Source organism: Crinia signifera, chromosome 7 (genome assembly GCF_055691185.1).
Source record: "Crinia signifera chromosome 7, ASM5569118v1, whole genome shotgun sequence".
NCBI classification, from domain to species: domain Eukaryota; kingdom Metazoa; phylum Chordata; class Amphibia; order Anura; family Myobatrachidae; genus Crinia; species Crinia signifera.
In genome coordinates, this window is record NC_139223.1 from 166,313,817 (window position 1) to 166,334,242 (window position 20,426).

Sequence of the window (20,426 nt, forward strand, 5' to 3'; positions counted from 1 at the left end):
TAAAACTAGAGATTTCTTTCCAAATCCCTCACTTTCTGAATCTCTCATTCTATTAAATTTCACCCATTGTTCCAGCTGCGGGCTTTCTGTCACTAATCACACTGACGGACACTGAAGCCAGACTCTCACTTGCCTTGCACTTAAAATACAGGTTGAGTATCCCTTATCCAAATTATTCTGAAAATCTATTTTTTTGTTAAATGCACAACTGGGGACATCTGTAACAGCACTGTACTCAGTATGTGATATATAATTGGCACAAAATATGTGCAAAAAAATGATTGCTTGGCATTCAGTTCCAGAGATAGTATACAAACTTTGTTCCATGTTTTGAAACCTTGTTTTATGTACAAATAATATATATTTGTGTGTATTTCATGTATTTCATGTTGATATACTGTACATCATAAATGCAAGATAACTCAAGATACATCATTGAAATATAAAAATATTCTGAAATACGGAATAATCCGTTATCCAAAAATCTTCTGGTTCCGAGCATTTTGGATAAGGGATACTCAACCTGTAATGATAAAAAGATAAAGATTCTGGTTTTGTACCGCGCTCAAGGAAGGAGCTGCTCCAGTAAAAATGGACAGTTCATATTTTTGGGGCTAGGAGCGCTTGATATTCAGTCAGTAAAGTAAAAAAATAAATGAACCAATTTTTTTAAAATAAAATAAAAGTAAAATAAAAATGGCAGAATAAACGGAAAGTTTAAAACAAAATAAATAAATAAGTGCCAAGATATAAAAGAATGTGACCTGTGAAAATGAAAAGCAAGTTAGTTATTGCAATGTTTACACTCCCTTGGAGTGGTGGAGCGGACAGTTCAGACGGATCAAACAAAATTGCACCAATCCAAAAACATTTGTAGAACAAAGTAAAGACATGTTGGAAAACTTTAAACAAAAAGGATACAATGAACACACATTAAAACGCCAGCTAGAAGATGTGGACAGACTAGACAGAAAATAATTAATACAATACAAAGATAAAAGAAAACCAACAAATGACTTCAAACTTTCATTTGTTACCTAGTACAATAGCAACCATGGCCAAATTGAAGACATCATGAAAAGAAACTGGCATATCCTACAACTAGATGAAGCACTAAAGACTGTATTACCGGATAAACCACACATTATATATAAAAAAGCAAGAAATATGAAACAGAACATCACCTCGAGTTTCCTACCGACTGACATAAAACATAAAGAAACAACTGGAGGCTTCAATTACTGTTGTAATTGCAAAGGATGCAAACAGAACTCACCAACAACAAAAACATTCAATTCCAATATCACAGGCAAAGAATATAAGATAAAACAAAAACTCAGCTGCGAAACAGAGGGAGCAATCTACTTACTAGAGTGCCTTGCCATTTACAATATGTGGGCCAAACAAAAAGAAGAGTGAAGATCAGAATAGCCGAGCACATCTATAATATCAAATGAAGCCTACCATCTCACAGAGTGTCGAACCATTTCGCAGAAAAGCATAAGAAAGACCCGAGCGGACTTAAATTCATTATAATACAAAAAGTCCAAAGAAAACTGGAGAGGGGGCGACTTAGTAAGAGATCTGCTGAACAACGAAACAAGATGGATCTTCGAACTGAAAACACTGGCCCCAAGAGGTTTAAATGTAGACATTGACCTTAATTCGTTTTTATGAAAATTTACCAACATCTCAACGTATTTACTTCACACTCTTTATATTTTCTATTTTTATTTTTATTATTAGTTTTTTCTTATTTTTATTTATGTTTATATTTATTTCTTTATTTCTATTTATTTATTTTTATTTATTTTTATATATGTATATATTTTTTCCATTTATTTTTTGCCATGAGTGAAAGATATTGTGACCTGATGAATGAGGAGGATAGGGAACATGCACTTCCCACCAATTTTAATTAAAATGGTCACCGGATTTCCTGTGGAACAATAAAGTTTGACGAAATAAAAAAGCCATTTTAAAAAAAAAATTCTACATCCTTGAAAAAGTACCCTAGAGGTACGAAACGCGTTGGGGCAGTGGAGAAGTCCCCCGACACTTGAAGCGTCCACCCAGAGTGAAGGGAAGCCGGGACGCCGGCAGAACCTCCACATCCAGCATCACGCTGAACAGGAGCTGCCACACAAGCACAGCGCCGTGAGCACAATCTCCAGCAGAAGATGCGCTTGAGAAGAAAACCCGCCGCTGCAAATCTCCAGGACTGGAGAGTGGACACACGGCGCAAGGTAATCCAGCCACTTAGCAGGGAGAGACACTCCACCACTCCAAGGGAGTGTAAGCATTGCAATAACTAACTTGCTTTTAATTTTCACAGGTCACATTATTTTATATCTTGGCATTTTTATTTTACTTCTATTTTTATTTTATTTTATTTTTATTTTTTTTAAATAATAATTTTTGGTTCATTTATTTTTTTACTTTTTACTTCTGACTGACTGTAATGATAAAAGAAAACAAAAGCTTGCAGTTAGTTAAAGACATGTAGGTACTTGTGCATTATCACGGCGCCCACGAAATCAGCCGAAAATCGGCCGCAAATCGCATGCAAAAATCAGATGCTTTTTCCGGCCGATTTGCATTCTGTTCCATCATTGCACACCTTGCACCCCCCCGATTTCCATCATAGTGCATCGCATGCTATATAGTGGCATGTGATGCATGCCATGCGATGCATGTGAAGCGATTCGATTTGTAATTGTACAATCACCCTGATGGGTGCTTACAATGTTAAATGCACCCCCATTGTCAACACCACCCCCACTATCAACGCCAACCCGAAGCGTGGCGAGCGCAGCGAGCCCGCAAGGGGCGGCGGTACGTGTCCTTTCGACTCTTTCATACCCCCACTATCCACGTCGGCGTGGAGTTGATTTTAGATAGTGTGGCGAGCGCAGCGAGCCACCGAGCCCGAAGCGTGGCGAGCGGACGCGGAATATATGTAAAGTAATCCGCGTCCACTCGCCACGCTTCGGGCTCGGTGGCTTGCTGCGCTCGCCACACTATCTAGAATCAACTCCACGCCGACGTGGATAGTGGGGATATGAAAAGGTCGGAGGACGCTTCGGGTTGCCGTTGATAGTAGGGGTGGCGTTAACAATGGGGGTGCATTTAACATTGCGAATCACATCGCATCGCATGCCAATTTCTGGCATGCGTTGCTATGCGATATTTAATTGTACAATCAGGGGCATTTTCCCGAAAATCACATCGCATACCATCGCATACCATCGCATACCATCGCATACCATCGCATAGTACCTGGGGGTGTGCAAGGATGGAATAACATGCAAATCGGCAGGAAATGGCCGAAAATCGGCAAAAAATTGGCCAAAAATCGGACGCAAAATCGCATCGCAGATCAAATCGGCCGAAAATCTGCGATATATCGGATGCAATATCAGATGCGATTTAGATGAAATTGGGCGCCGTTATATTACACAAGTTCCGACAAGTATTTAATGCCATGTTAAGGTCTCATATTTGTTACAAACATTTGTTAGAATGTTACTGGCGTTTTATATAAAGCATCCTATATTTATGTTTAAGGGGCAAATTTCTTAACATTATTTTAGTTTCACTCAATTGTATAAATGGGCCTTTGGAGCAGTTCTTTTGAAAACATACTTCAAACTCATTTAATTCTAGTTTTTTAGTAAACAGTTTACATTTCTTATACTTCCCATTACAGTGGGAAATACAATCTGGCAATCCAGCAAGTCTCTGCTTTTTGCTCCTGATAAAGACGTGGGACCTTCCACATAGAAATGTGTTTAGCTGAGCTAAACTACCATATGAGCCTGTTTTAATCATTGAGACTTTGTCTGCACACCAAAGTTCCTTGTTCATTCATTCCCGAACCTGCACAATACAAGGGACTTTTTCCAGGTACCGTTACACTAACTCAGGAAGGGAGTTGTTTCCACCATTACCTGCCTTGTGGACCCCTTACACTATTTAAAAGTGAGTTTTGTCAATACGTATACAATTTTACCTGGACCTAATCCCACCAGCTGGGCATTCAACGGGGACTAAAAAAACATTTCTACATCAGGGGTATACCTCTTGGAGGTTACGTATACAAACCATCAAAGCTATTGATAAGTATTATTATTTAAGGCTCTTTTAGTATTTTCATTTTTGTCAATCGATGGATTCAATTTTGTTGTTATAAATATCCTATATTAAAATCTTTATTTACTTAGCCGTGTGTAGTGTATTTCATATCTTAGTATAGCACTAGGGCTGTTCTCCATTTATCAATCCTGCATTTGTCTACTGTGCCTAAATGAACTGACCCCCCCCCCCAACCGCCACCCTCTTCTCATATTCCAAAAATATGCAAAAAATGAAGGCAGTGTATATTACTATACTTTGTGAATGTGCGCATGTTACATCAGCTACACCATAGCACTAGTGCACACAAATGATTATTTTGACATTAGTAACAGAATGTGTCTTGGAGAGGAAATGTATATATACTGTATTGTAGTTACTGGGTGTTGTCATGTCCATGTTAGCCATTTTTTTCTGGTGTGAAAGTAAAAATGCTTCTTTTGGTGTTCAATTTCACTTACATTTCAAGAGTTTGTTTCTTGGAGAGGCAGCGAATATTGCTTTATTTACTGGTTGTTGTGTTAGCATTAGCTGGTCCCCCCGGAAACGTAAACTGGTGTTTAAAAATAAATCTGCAGCCTTTTTATGAAGCTGCTTGGAAATAATAAGAGTTCCTCATTTCTCTTTATTTCATTGTGTGTATGCTTGGTGTCATGGCAGATAACTTCAATTACAGTACTGTAACTTTACTCTTGCCCAGGTGTAACCCAGGTACTAGTCCTCAAAGTCATAGTACTGTGGCTTTATTCTTGTCCTAAGGTAAAAAATTCAATCAATCAGGGGTCAGTTGATAGGTGCGACACACTAGTAGTCCTCGCAGTCATAGTACTGTACTTCATCAATATCTACTTTAAAAGGAGGCCAAGGGGGAAAAGGGGTGTGAGAAATGTTACTTTAAATCAAAACAATTGGTTACGATCTTTTAGGAAACCTCGCCTCTAATTATGAAGGGAAAATAATCTACCGAATACCATAAAATCGCCAACATGTCATGCACCACATGCAGTGGCAAGACAAGGCTCAGACCATCGTCATTATTGGTGAAAAGTGAAAGTTGGTCCCACTACTGCTCTTTCATACAGCACACAAAGAATAGACACATAGAACGTGGCGGCAGTGGCAGATAACAACCACTTGGTCCATCTAGTCTACCCCCTTTCTTATCCTTTAGGTAAAATGTTGATTCTCTTGGTGGTAATCAAGCTACAGTTCACACAGGTTTAGACACTCTGTCTGAATACTGGAAAATACTATAGAAAAGCTGAATAAGAAGATGAAACTAAGCAATTGTAAATCATTTTATTCTTGCAATTGATCATTATAATTTGGCAAGCATGCTTGATCCTAGGTTCAAGACCCAAGTCCTGTCTTTCTTTCCTTCGGACATAGATATGCATAGAGCTCCTTGCAAGAAAATAATCAGCTTAATTGACACATAACGAACCAACTTCTCCTGCTTCTGTTTCTAATGCTCTCAGTAAATAATTAAGCTCTGTTATAGAGGTTTTGTGATCAGCATACAGTACATCTCCTTTGCTATTAACTACCATCCTGTTTGCCACTGTTGTGCCTCTACATTTCATAGATGTGGTATGTTCTTTTAAACGGTTTTGTGTTTGCTGTCACCTAGTTTAGCCAGCCAGCTTGATAAAGCCTTTGACCAATATTTATAAAATATATTTTGAGCTATAAGGTGATCAAAATGTTCTGCATACTGTATGACTGGAAATTAATGTTTTTGATGTTATCAAAAACAAGCTGTTTTTATCTTAGAATTTCAGATCCAAAACACTTGAGGGTGACATCTGTGGTGTCCAAGTCCTGTATTCATTTTTTTATTTTCTTTAAAGGTGAACTACAGGTTCCGATGGGCCTTTAATGACTGGGTATGCTGCTAGTTGTTCATCCAAAAGTGTAGGCATGCCAGGGAAGGCTTTCTGGAACCTATGGTCTACCTATCAATAATAATATTAACTCACTGCCATCACAAGTGCAAGAAATATCATTATGTTTACATTATATTTTGGGGTCTCCACTTTCCAAGAATTGAACAGTTAGAAAAAGGTTCCAGACTCCCTGCTATGGCCTCAGTATCTGGTTGGTCAGCCTGGATCTGGGTATAGAAAAAAATAGAATCTAACCAGGCCATTTTATTCAATCAAATAACCAGATTACAGTCCAGTCTGAGAGGAGCGGGGCTGGGTATGGTTTTGGGTGATGACCCCCAGACAGTTGTTTTTTTGTTATAACTATTTCTTCCATTTATTTTTACACACCACTAAGCCTGCACAGGTTCAGTTCATACAGTATGTGCAATGCTTTCAGCAAACCCACAAAGGCAGAGCTACATCAGGACTTGATACTAGATAGTAGACTTGGAAGGAATATGCAATAAAAAACATACTAGCACTAACATTTCTGGGATGACGATGTCCTACATTGATTTGAGATCCCAACTTTCTGAGAAGAAAAGAGGCATTGTCTTGGATGGTTTTACTCATAACCCCCATGTTCGGGTGTTTTTGTATTTAAACAAACTGAACCCACACATATCTACTAAAAGCAATAGTAGTGTATCTATCATGGATTCATTTAAACTGTTTACTGATATACAGTATAAGAATTATTATTTATTTATTTACAGTTTGTTATATAGCGCAGCAGATTCTGTTGCGCTTTACAATAGTAGACAGTGATAAAACAAACAGACAGACTTGGAGGTTAGAGGGCCCAGCTGCAAGCTTACAATCTATAGGGACAAAGGAGGGGAACACAAGGACAGGCACCAGTAATACTTTTGTTGGTAAGCTGCTCAATCAGAGGTGTGTCACTCAGGTGCCAAAAGGGAGGGGCAATTCTGTCTAGGAAAAAAACATTTGGTATCCCAATTGCACACTGAGTGAAACATAACTACATAATAATCAGATAACACAGATTTTGGTTGCGTATATCTGCAGATATAGGGCTAAGCCCCCAGGCCGTACGTCAAGGCATCTCTGTCACTGGGGGTCCCTAATACTGGGTATGGGTCTGGGGTGTGGGCCCCCAACATGCCGACACAGGCTGAGTACTCCAGGGCAGCACACAAATGAAAATTAGTAGGGGTTAATAAGAAGCACATAGGTGCTATGTAGGGAAGTGAAGGTGTGATTAAAATACAAAATATATAGAATGTGATAGGAAAAAATGTGTTAATAAAGTGTTAGGGTGTGCAAACCTGGAGCAGACCAGCCATATCAACATGAGGGGGACCACACTCCCAAACCCATCCCATTAGCAGTAACATATATGTCTGGGCTTAATAGCCCAGTATAAGGCACATGATAATGGCATATAACATCTGAGAGCCAGCTTACCTGGAGATACCCCTGGCTTCTCCAATGGCACTCAGGTGTCAGCAATCCCTCCTAATGCTGACCCATCTATGCCTCTCTCAACTGCACAACACTTTTGTTGGTAAGCTGCTCAATCAGAGGTGTGTCACTCAGGTGCCAAAAGGGAGGGGTAATTCTGTCTAGGAAAAAAAAAACATTTTGTATCCCAATTGCACACTGAGTGAGAAAATAACTACATATTAATCAGATAATACAGAGATCTTGGTTGCATATATCTGCAGATATAGGGCTAAGCCCCCAGGCCGTACGTCAAGGCCTCTCTGTCACTGGGGGTCTCTAATACTGGGTATGGGTCTGGGGTGTGGGCCCCCAACATGCCGACACAGGCTGAGTACTCCAGGGCAGCACACAAATGAAAATTAGTAGGGGTTAATAAGAAGCACATAGGTGCTTTGTAGGGAAGTGAAGCTGTGATTAAAATACAAAATATATGCAATGTGATAAGAAAAAATGTGTTAATAAAGTGTTAGGTTGTGCAAACCTGGAGCAGACCAGCCATATCAACATGAGGGGGACCACACTCCCAAACCCATCCCATTAGCAGTAACATATATGTCTGGGCTTAATAGCCCGCCCAGTATAAGGCCACATGATAATGGCATATAACATCTGAGAGCCAGCTCACCTGGAGATACCCCTGGCTTCTCCAATGGCACTCAGGTGTCAGCAATCCCTCCTAATGCTGACCCATCTATGCCTCTCAACTGCACAACACTTTTGTTGGTAAGCTGCTCAATCAGAGGTGTGTCACTCAGGTGCCAAAAGGGAGGGGCAATTCTGTCTAGGAAAAAACATTTGGTATCCCAATTGCACACTGAGTGAAACATAACTACATAATAATCAGATAACACACAGATTTTGGTTGCGTATATCTGCAGATATAGGGCTAAGCCCCCAGGCCGTACGTCAAGGCATCGCTGTCACTGGGGGTCCCTAATACTGGGTATGGGTCTGGGGTGTGGGCCCCCAACATGCCGACATAGGCTGAGTACTCCAGGGCAGCACACAAATGAAAATTAGTAGGGGTTAATAAGAAGCACATAGGTGCTATGTAAGGAAGTGAAGGTGTGATTATAATACAAAATATATAGAATGTGATAGGAAAAAATGTGTAAATAAAGTGTTAGGGTGTGCAAACCTGGAGCAGACCAGCCATATCAACATGAGGGGGACCACACTCCCAAATCCATCCCATTAGCAGTAACATATATGTCTGGGCTTTATAGCCCAGTATAAGGCCTCATGATAATGGCATATAACATCTGAGAGCCAGCTTACCTGGAGATACCCCTGGCTTCTCCAATGGCACTCAGGTATCAGCAATCCCTCCTAATGCTGACCCATCTATGCCTCTCAACTGCACAACACTTTTGTTGGTAAGCTGCTCAATCAGAGGTGTGTCACTCAGGTGCCAAAAGGGAGGGGTAATTCTGTCTAGGAAAAACATTTGGTATCCCAATTGCACACTGAGTGAAACATAACTACATAATAATCAGATAACACAGAGATTTTGGTTGCATATATCTGCAGATATAGGGCTAAGCCCCCAGGCTGTACGTCAAGGCATCTCTGTCACTGGGGGTCCCTAATACTGGGTATGGGTGTGGGCCCCCAACATGCCGACACAGGCTGAGTACTCCAGGGCAGCACAAAAATGAAAATTAGTAGGGGTTATTTAGAAGCACATAGGTGCTATGTGCTTCTTATTAACCCCTACTAATTTTCATTTGTGTGCTGCCCTGGAGTACTCAGCCTGTGTCGGCATGTTGGGGGCCCACACCCCATACCCATAACCAGTATAAGGGACCCCCAGTGACAGAGATGCCTTGATGTACGGCCTGGGGGCTTAGCCCTATATCTGCAGATATACGCAACCAAAATCTCTGTGTTATCTGATTGGATTCAGTACTGAATCCCGGCGGTCGGGATCCCGGCGTTCAGAATCCCGACGCCGGAATCCCGACAGCCGAAATGCCGACAAGGGGGGGACGTGGATCGCCCCCCCTTGCGGGCTCGCTGCGCTCGCCACGCAGCGGGCCCGGTGCCTCGCTACGCTCGGCACACTAATTTATTCTCCCTCCAGGGGTGTCGTGGACACCCACGGAGGGAGAATATGTCGGTATTTCGGCGGTCGGGATTCCGGCGTCGGGATTCTGAACGCCGGGATCCCGACCGCCAGGATATTAACTGCATCCCATCTGATTAATATGTAGTTATGTTTCACTCAGTGTGCAATTGGGATACCAAATGTTTTTTCCTAGACAGGCACCAGTAATAGCATAGCAGTTCCACCAAGTTACAAGTCCAGAAGGGAAGCTATATAATGCATAAGTGCCTCAGAGGGTTATGTGTGTGGTATATAAATATGATAGGCTTTGCCTGAAGAGGTGAGTTTTCAGGGAACACTTGAAAGTTTGGAGGCTAGTGGAAAGTCTTATTGTGCGTGGAAGGGCATTCCATAGGATGGGAGCAGCCAAGAATAAAGCAGATGTGCAGGGAATATGCATTAGGAGACATTATTAGTACCTGACATTATTTATTTAGCTGGTCTCTTAAAATACACTATATTTGTAGATCAGTCCAACTTGCCTACAACTTTCTAATTAAAATGGTTCCTTACACATATAACCAACTTCTCTGATTCTCTGATCACTGGAGTACTAGAGCATGTATTCCGGAGTGTACAATAGCTAGGACACTGGAGAAGGTTTGCAGAGAACATTGTAAGAGTACTTATACGCTGGAGCTCAGTCTGTGACAACAATGTTCTGGCCAGGATTACTGGGGAAAGCAGATATTGCACTCTAGATTGATAAAGCCGCACGGTGTGTGGCGAAACGCGTCTCAATTGAGGAGCCACACACTCCACCAAACAGTGCATCCTACAAGGGGAAAAGTCACATTGCATGCCGTATACGTCCCCCAGCACGACCATCACACAAGGGGAGAAATTACCGGCAGCAGCAGGAGGTAAAATCTGGCTTGTAGAGTGCGTTCAAAGAGCCTCTCGCCGTTCTGCTCCTCTAATAAAAGATTACACCACAAATTGCCCGACGTATACATACCGGGTTCACCCTGACTACAGTGCGACCAGCTACAGCAGCCGGAGTGTCACGGCCTGGACTGTCTGTGTTCCCGGCACTGACCTGGGTGCGCCAGTGGAGGGCGCAGGGAACTGGAAGCGAGGAGGCTTGAGGTAGCTGGAGCTCATGCACGGAGACTGGAAGGAGATGATATGCCGGGGACACAGAGGATTGGCTGAGACCTAAGGCAGAGGCGCGGGGTCTAAGCCGACAGTGGTATTCACCAGGGACCCCCGCAAGGGGATATGGACTTCGCTGCAACTGCCGACCAGGTCGCGGCCCTCTGCCCAGGTTCCCCTGTGGCTTTAGCAGAGTTCGGACAACAAGAGTCTTTAATGGGGTACTAAAACCATCGATGGTGATCGATGGCACTGAATGCTATACAGCAACACGGAGGGTACTTGAGAATATGAGATGCGGCCTGGAAGCCGGGGATGACACGAAGGTATCACAGGGAGACGCTGGAGACAATGGGAAACACTGGAGCGGCTAGGGAGCCGATACTTGAGATCACTGGGGATCGCTGGGGCGGCTAGGAAGCCGGTACTGGAGATCACTGGGGATCGCTGGAGCGGCTAGGGAGCCGGTACTGGGGATCACTGAAGCGGCCTGAGAGCCGAGGGGAGACGGGCACGGAACCCACGGATAACCGGACACTGAGCAAGTAACCTGGGCTGCACGAGAAGACAGGATCACACGGCAGATGGAAACACGTGGAGACTTGTGGCAGGAGTGGAATGACCAGGACGCTGAGAGTAACACAGGTGACAGCGGACTCAGGAAACCGGACCTCTGGAGCACGTGGGGAGTCTTGACAGGAGCTTAACGCTGGAGAACTCACAGGTAAACTGACGAGTTGTTCAAGACAAGGAGGAGACTGTGAGCTGGGTTTTTATCCCTCCAGGTGATTAGGGAATCAGACGCAGGTGATGGAATCAGCCGCAGCAGCAGCACACAGACCAGGAAGTAAGTTGGAGCTTACCTGGATCATGTGACCCGCAGCTTGATCAGGGAATACACCTGGAGCTCACAGTGATGCAGGGGCGACTTGGAAACAAAAGACATCACGCCAGGGATTGCCGACTGTGCCGGCAGCCGACCTACGGAGGACACTACCCCAGCGTGCCGGTAATGGGCGCATGCGAGCAGTGCGAGAACCGGGGTTCATGACAGTACCCCCCCCTTTTAGGGTGGGCACTGAACACCCTTTGGGCTTACTCGGATTGTCTTTATGAAAAGCTGCAATCAAACGGGGAGCATGCACATCTGCAGCATTGATCCAGCTTCTTTCTTCCGGGCCATAGCCCTTCCAATCGATGAGGTATTGGATGTTTCCATATCTTTTGCGAGAATCCAACTCCTTATCGACCTCGAATTCCACCCCTCGATGGGTATAAACTCTGGGGAGCTCAGGAGTAGCACTTTGGAATCGGTTGAGAACAAGAGGTCGCAATAAGGATATGTGGAAGGAATTTGGGATTTTCAGGTATGGTGGTAGCTTCAGCTTATAAGCTACAGGGTTGATCCTTTGGATCACGGGGAATGGCCCAATGAATCGGGGGGCGAACTTCATGGACGGGACTCGTAGGCGAAGATTTCGAGTGGAGAGCCATACCTTGTCACCAAGTTTTAACTGAGGGACTGCTCTTCTTTTACGGTCAGCAAAGAATTTGTATCTTTTTGAGGCTTTCTTGAGAGAAACATGCACATTTTTCCAAACTTGTGAGAAATGCTTGAGTGTGGAAGATGCGGCAGGCACTTCCAAGGCTGGTAAAGGCTCAAAGATCGGTGGTCGAGGGTGTTGACCGTACACTACGTAGAAAGGAGAGTAGCCAGTAGCTGTGTGGTATCTGAAGTTGTGGGCAAATTCAGCCCAAGGCAGCAGACTGACCCAGTTATCTTGTGACGAGGAGACATACAGGCGGAGGAATGCTTCCAGATCTTGGTTAACTCTCTCTGTTTGCCCATTAGACTGCGGGTGGTATGCTGTGGAAAAGTTCAATTTTACCTTCAGGGCAGAACAGAGAGCTCTCCAAAAGCGGGCTACAAATTGCACTCCACGATCGGAGACAATATCTGCAGGAAGTCCATGAATTCGAAAGATATGTTGAATGAAGATCTGGGCGAGCTTGGGAGCAGAGGGCAGGCCAGTCAATGGGATTAAATGTGCCATTTTGGAGAACCGGTCTACCACCACCCAGATGATATTACATTCTTGAGACTTTGGGAGTTCAGAAATAAAGTCCATGGAAATGTGCGTCCAGGGACGCATGGGAGTGGGCAACGGAAGGAGAGTACCTGCAGGGGACTGACGATGGACTTTATGCTGGGCACAGGTAGGACATGAGGCCACGAAATCCTGGACATCCTTTTTCATGTGAGGCCACCAATATGACCGGCGAAGAATTTCCAGGGTTTTGTGAACGCCTGGGTGACCGGAGAAAGGCGAGGCATGAGCCCAAGATAAGATTTTGGGCTGGAGCTCTGGTAGAACCAGCATCTTTCCTCGAGGTGGCACGGGTGACACATGGGTGGCGGCAAAAGCCGTAGGACTGATGATGGGACGCTGTTCTTGCAGCACTGTGTCATCTTCCATAGAACGGGACAGTGCATCGGCTTTTGCATTCTGGGACCCAGGACGATAGAAAATTTTAAAACTGAATCGTGAGAAGAATAAGGACCAACGAGCTTGGCGGGAATTAAGACACTGGGCTGTCTGGACGTACAGTAAGTTCTTGTGATCTGTGAAGATGGACACGGGAAACTTGGCCCCTTCTAACAGATATCGCCATTCTTCCAGTGCAAGTTTAATCGCCAACAACTCTTGATCGCCAATGGAGTAATTTTTCTCGGCAGGGAGGAATTTCCGGGAGAAAAACCCACAGGGGTGCTGTTTGCCATCATCTGTAACTTGAGAGAGCACAGCACCAACACCCACATTCGAGGCGTCAACTTCCAAGAGGAAGGGTTTGTCTGTATCTGGCTGCCGGAGAATGGGGGCAGATATGAAGGCTTGTTTTAGCAGGTGGAATGCGGACAAGGCTTCTTCGGACCAGACAGCTGGATTGGCGCCTTTTTGGGTGAGAGCTGTGATGGGAGCGATGAGGGTGGAGAATCCTTTGACAAATTTTCTGTAGTAGTTGGCAAAGCCAATAAAACGCTGGACTGCTTTGAGAGTGGTTGGTTGGGACCAACTGTTGATGGCTTCAAGTTTTGCGGGATCCATTCGCAATTCTGAGCCAGACACGATATACCCTAGGAAGGGTATCTGGGGGACTTCGAATGTGCACTTGGAGAGTTTACCGTACAATTTATTAGCACGTAAACGGGACAGCACTTCTTTGACTTGAGAACGATGAGACTGGAGATCTGAAGAAAAAATTAAAATATCGTCGAGGTACACAACAAGATATTTATATAGGACATCTCTAAAAATTTCATTGACAAATTCTTGAAAGACGGCAGGTGCATTACTGAGACCGAAGGGCATCACTAGATACTCGTAATGCCCATCTCTAGTGTTGAAGGCAGTCTTCCATTCGTCGCCTTGGCGAATTCTGATCAGATTGTACGCCCCTCTGAGGTCAAGCTTGGTAAAAAATTTTGCACCTTTGATACGATCAAATAACTCAGTGATCAAGGGAAGAGGATAACTGTTCTTGATGGTTATCTCATTGAGACCTCTATAATCTATGCATGGGCGTAACCCTCCATCTTTTTTTTTTCACGAAAAAGAATCCTGCACCAGCAGGGGAGGTAGAGGGTCGGATGAAACCTTTCTGGAGATTTTCTTGAATATACTCAGACATCGCTTTGGTCTCAGGGATTGACAAAGGGTAGGTACGCCCCTTAGGAGGGGACTTCCCAGGAAGAGATCGATGGGACAATCCCACCGGCGGTGTGGAGGCAGAACATCAGCGGCTTGTTCACTGAATACATCACTGAATGCGTGATACACTGAGGGAAGACCCGGAAGGCTTTTGACTGCGGAAGATCGGACCGGAGTTACTTCAGTCAAGCAATGTTTCTGGCAATATTCGCTCCATTCCACAATTTGGAGAGATCTCCAATCGATACGGGGGTTGTGGAGTTGTAGCCATGGTAACCCTAACACAAGGTCATAAGAGGATTTAGGAATGACCAGGAAGTCCATACATTCTTGATGAAGTACACCTACGTTGAATGAGACAGGAACTGTCCGATGCACAATATCGCTTCCGGGGATCCTGCTTCCATCCACCGCTGTTAGGAAGTGAGGTTGGGAAAGAGGCAGAATTGGGATTTACACTTCTTTACCAGCTCGGCTGAGATAAAGTTCCCTGCAGCCCCGGAGTCTGCCAGGGCTGAGACTTGCAGGGTACCCACAGGGGACACAAGGGCAACAGGTAGAATCAAGTCAGTGGTGGGAGGAGTTTTACTGAGACAACCTAACCTGACTCCCCCACTGCAGGTTAGGGCTTGGCGTTTCCCGGACGCTCGGAACAGGACCCAATGAAGTGACCGGGGGCGGCACAGTAGATACATAATTTTTCCTTTTGCCTCCTGGACCGTTTCTCTGTAGATAACCTAGATCTACCTATTTGCATAGGTTCTTCTGTAGCGGTTGTCGCAGGACGGTACTGAGGCGGAGGCGGAACTCGGGGAACTACTTTCTTTAATCTTTCTAAACCTCGCTCTCTTAGGCGCAGGTCTATTTTGACACACAAGGAAATTAATTCTTCAAGCTGCTCAGGGAGATCTCGGGTGGCAAGTTCATCTTTGATGCGTTCTGAGACGCCCAACCAGAAGGCGGCTGTTAACGCCTCATTGTTCCATTTGAGCTCGGAGGCAAGAGTCTGGAATTGAACCACGAATTGGCCCATGGAACGAGAGCCCTGTTTGAGGCAGAGAATTTCTGTAGAGGCTGATGCAGGCCTTCCTGGCTCATCGAATATCCGTCGGAAGGTAGAGACGAATCTGTCATAATCGGTGAGAATTGGATCAGATCTTTCCCAGAGGGGTGATATCCAATCTAGGGCAGAACCAGTCAGCAAGGAGACAATATATGCTATCTTGGTTCTGGCAGTCGGAAAGTTCTGTGGTAGAAGTTAAAATTGGATGTCACATTGGTTTAGAAAGCCTCTACAGCCTTTAGGATTGCCATCATATTTATTAGGAGTAGGCAGCTGAAGACGAGGAATATATGCTGGGGCGTGAGTGGCAGGCTGATTAGATACCGGTGGCGGAGGTGGCCGGAGGGACTGCTGGAGGGAATCCAGACGAGTTGACACATCCTGGAGGTATGTAATCACCTGCTGCTGCGTCGCTTCTTGAGTTTCTATACGCGAGGTGACATCTTGGAGAGCCGCTGGCCCCACACTATGGTCGCGTGCCGAGTCCATCGGTCTTGAACAATCTGTCACGGCCTGGACTGTCTGTGTTCCCGGCACTGACCTGGGTGCGCCAGTGGAGGGCGCAGGGAACTGGAAGCGAGGAGGCTTGAGGTAGCTGGAGCTCATGCACGGAGACTGGAAGGAGATGATCTGCCGGGGACACAGAGGATTGGCTGAGACCTAAGGCAGAGGCGCGGGGTCTAAGCCGACAGTGGTATTCACCAGGGACCCCCGCAAGGGGATATGGACTTCGCTGCAACTGCCGACCAGGTCGCGGCCCTCTGCCCAGGTTCCCCTGTGGCTATATCAGAGTTCGGACAACAAGAGTCTTTAATGGGGTACTAAAACCATCGATGGTGATCGATGGCACTGAATGATATACAGCAACACGGAGGGTACTTGAGAATATGAGATGCGGCCTGGAAGCCGGGGATGACACGAAGGTATCACAGGGAGACGCTGGAGACAATGGGAAACACTGGAGCGGCTAGGGAGCCGATACTTGAGATCACTGGGGATCGCTGGGGCGGCTAGGAAGCCGGTACTGGAGATCACTGGGGATCGCTGGAGCGGCTAGGGAGCCGGTACTGGGGATCACTGGGGATCACTGAAGCGGCCTGAGAGCCGAGGGGAGACGGGCACGGAACCCACGGATAACCGGACACTGAGCAAGTAACCTGGGCTGCACGAGAAGACAGGATCACACGGCAGATGGAAACACGTGGAGACTTGTGGCAGGAGTGGAATGACCAGGACGCTGAGAGTAACACAGGTGACAGCGGACTCAGGAAACCGGACCTCTGGAGCACGTGGGGAGTCTTGACAGGAGCTTAACGCTGGAGAACTCACAGGTAAACTGACGAGTTGTTCAAGACAAGGAGGAGACTGTGAGCTGGGTTTTTATCCCTCCAGGTGATTAGGGAATCAGACGCAGGTGATGGAATCAGCCGCAGCAGCAGCACACAGACCAGGAAGTAAGTTGGAGCTTACCTGGATCATGTGACCCGCAGCTTGATCAGGGAATACACCTGGAGCTCACAGTGATGCAGGGGCGACTTGGAAACAAAAGACATCACGCCAGGGATTGCCGACTGTGCCGGCAGCCGACCTACGGAGGACACTACCCCAGCGTGCCGGTAAGGGGCGCATGCGAGCAGTGCGAGAACCGGGGTTCATGACACGGAGCTGACACCCGACTTGGAGAATGCGTCTAAGAGCCTCTCGCCGTCCTGCTTCTCACCAAAGGTGCGGTGAGTTCACATCTTTGCCGCACTCCGGACACTAAGGGACGTTTATCCATACATGCTAGTGGCTTAACGTTGAACTGTATTCCCTACATGTTGCCCTATTACCTAAGGACCTTTGGACTATAATCCAAATGTGGATATCCAAATTGTGAAACTTAAAAATAGACCATTAGGTCTGCATAAAATATCAGGGTCCTGCTTTTCCAATTTTATAATTTGATACAGTTTCTGTCTACTTGAGAATTTTCTAATTGCCCTGAGGCAATACTTTATTTTATTTATACTTTTTATTATTTTTCTTATTATTGTGTGTAAATTTGTATTTGGTATATGTTTATTAAAATAACGTGTCATTTTAAATAGATTCACTATTTATATGCCGAGCGCCTAGTGGTAATTTATACAAAGCAGATATTGTGCAGCCAGACAGGTGCTGTTCATCAAGATAACACAAGTTAAATGGTATATAAAATATGTGCAGGTAAAGTTGCCTCTAAAATATTCTCCCACTTGCTGAAATACCCAGTGCTGCCCATGTTAAATATTGTTCAGTTTAGTCAGTTATCTCAGTTCCTTTAATTATAGTTATTTCTGTAAGTGCAATAATATTGTCAGCCAAATCCATCTAGTTGAAAGCCCAGAACAGGCTTCCTGTGTCAATATTCTGGTAGTGTACAGTACACCAACAGTAAATCCAACAAGGACTCTCTAGTATTCTCCCTAGTATGTCTTCCAGGATCCATTGTTACCACTCTGTGAAGTTTTTCCCCCCAAATCCATCCAATGGAAGGCTCAGAATATGCTTCCGGTGTCAGTATCCATACAATAATAAGAGGTCCAACCAGGACTTCAACTCCATAGTATGTCTTCTAAGACCCAACATTTCCACTCAATAAAGATTTGTCCAAATCTTTCCAGTGGTAGTTTAACCTCCACCCAGTGACGTAACTATAAATTTTGCTCCCCCCTGCCAAAAAAATTTGTGGCGCCCCCCCCCCCCCCTCCAGTGTGTTTATCCAGTGTGTGACGTGATGACATAACACGCATAACGGAGAAGCTGAAGCAGGATAGAGGAATAGAGACCAGCAGACACTGCTGCTTCCCTTGGCTCTGACGCATCCCAGGCCGCCCCAGCACGCCCATCCGCCCCCCATCCTGTACACAGTACCCAATAGTCGGCTCTGTGTACCATCAAGTGGCAGCTAGGGCAGCCTTACAGTAGTTACACCACTACCTCCACCTTGGCCCTGCACAGTAATTATAACAGAAAAGCATTACAGTTTGCAGATGGGTTACAAAACTCCTACCACTGGCCCTGGCTCTGCTTAATGGGGGGAGAGGGGCTAATTAGGTGGCAGAGTGAAATGAGTTCAACCGCCTCTCAAAACCACTTTAAGCACTTTAAGCCTTGCTATGCACCAACAGAGGTTCTCAGAATTTGCATAATGACCCAATCTGCAATGATGGAATCAATATTTTTACAGATGTACGCCATCAGATAGAATGAGAATGGTCAGGTAAGCGTCTTCCCATATTAGCCGCAATTTCAGATGGAAACAATCACATTATTAACCACATCTGAATGCATCCCATTGTCGCAGATGTTTCTACTGTACTGAGAAGATGATTACAGTATACTGGTGGCGAGAGCTGATCTACACTAAGTGCAGCAATCTTTTACAGTCATCTGCACATCTCACAATCCTTATGTTAATCTGTTATTTTATCTGTGGTGATGCAGTAAAGATTTGCAATGTATGTGATGTGCTCTTCAGCTTTAAAATAAAATAACCAGCACTAGTTAGCTAAATATTTAATAATAGATCATTAATATTATTTTCCATCTTATTTTAAGACATGCCTTGGAACAATAATACAGATATAATGCAATTTAATCTTCTTGGACTTTCCAGTGATCCCGGGACACAAGTTATTCTTTTCTTTGTTTTCCTACCTGTGTATATAATCCTATTAATTGGAAATATTTCCATGATTATTCTGATCCTGGCTGATGTCAGCCTTCACACGCCTATGTATTTCTTCCTTGGTAACCTCTCGTTTGTGGATCTCTGCTACTCATCTTCCACTGTGCCGAGGATGCTGAAAGATCTGATGTCGATAAAGAAGACTATCTCTTATGCTGAGTGTGCAACACAAATGTATTTTTCTCTCTCTTTAGGTGCAATAGAGTGTGTTCTGCTAGTTATTATGGCTTATGACCGTTATGTAGCTATATGTTATCCATTACATTACACTACCATCATGAGGAAGACGGCTTGTGTGAGACTAGCCACTGGAACATGGATGTCTGGGTTTCTTTTTTCTATTTCCACTGTAACTCTTACACTCAGTATAAATCGTTGTGACAATAATGGAATTAATAATTTTTTATGTCTAGTGCCAGAAGTATTATCACTGGGCTGTGAAAACATTTTGTTTATTGAATTAATGGTTTTTGTTGAAGGTGTGGTTGTTCTTATGATACCGGTCACATTTATAGTAATATCTTATTCTCAAATAATTTTATGTATATTAAAAATTAAATCTTCAGCCGGTCGGCGGAAAGCTTTCTCCACATGTGGGTCTCATTTGACAGTTGTAATAATGTTTTATGGCTCAGCTATGGCCACCTACATGAAACCTACAAGCTCTCTTCCAGGTGCCGACAAATTCATTGCTATATTTTACATAATTTTTACACCAATGCTGAATCCTTTGATCTATTCTTTAAGGAATAATGATGTTAAAACAGCCTTTCTAAAATTGAGGTTTAGAAATGGATTCTGTGGTTTTAAATGCAAGGGTTAGAATAGATTCACAACAAAACTATATTAAGTAGAGATTACTGAAATGATAAAATTTTCTGCTTGCTATATAGCCTCATAATTCACTAAGAGTCATCTACGATAAGTTTTTACAATGACCTACAGTAAGCACAACTGTCAATATTTCCACTTGAGTAGCACTTTTTTAATAACTACTAGTAAAAAAAAAATGCATATGGGAACAAAATATATGAATCAACCATGTTTTATAGTGTCACTAAAAAAATGATCAGCTCATGATTTAAATAGATAATGCAGATTAAAGTTAATGATGACTTGTTCAATAATATTAGTAAATGTATCCTTCCAAACACCACCTGCAAGGATAATAAAGGATCTGAAAATATTGTAATTCTGGAGCTTGAAGAAT

The 20,426-nt window shown here is 44.2% G+C and overlaps 1 protein-coding gene across 1 annotated transcript; it reads left to right on the forward strand.

The window, feature by feature from the left end:
• The first annotated feature begins 19,088 nt into the window (after positions 1 to 19,088).
• On the forward strand, positions 19,089 to 20,039 carry LOC146021289 (olfactory receptor 2D2-like). Its single transcript, XM_083155083.1, has one exon. It carries the CDS (start codon positions 19,089 to 19,091, stop codon positions 20,037 to 20,039), a length of 951 nt encoding a protein of 316 aa, XP_083011209.1.
• Positions 20,040 to 20,426: the final 387 nt, after the last annotated feature.

Coding starts and splice junctions, on each gene's coding strand:
- LOC146021289 (XM_083155083.1), top strand. CDS start 19,089: ATGCCTTGGAACAATAATACAGATATAATGCAATTTAATCTTCTTGGA.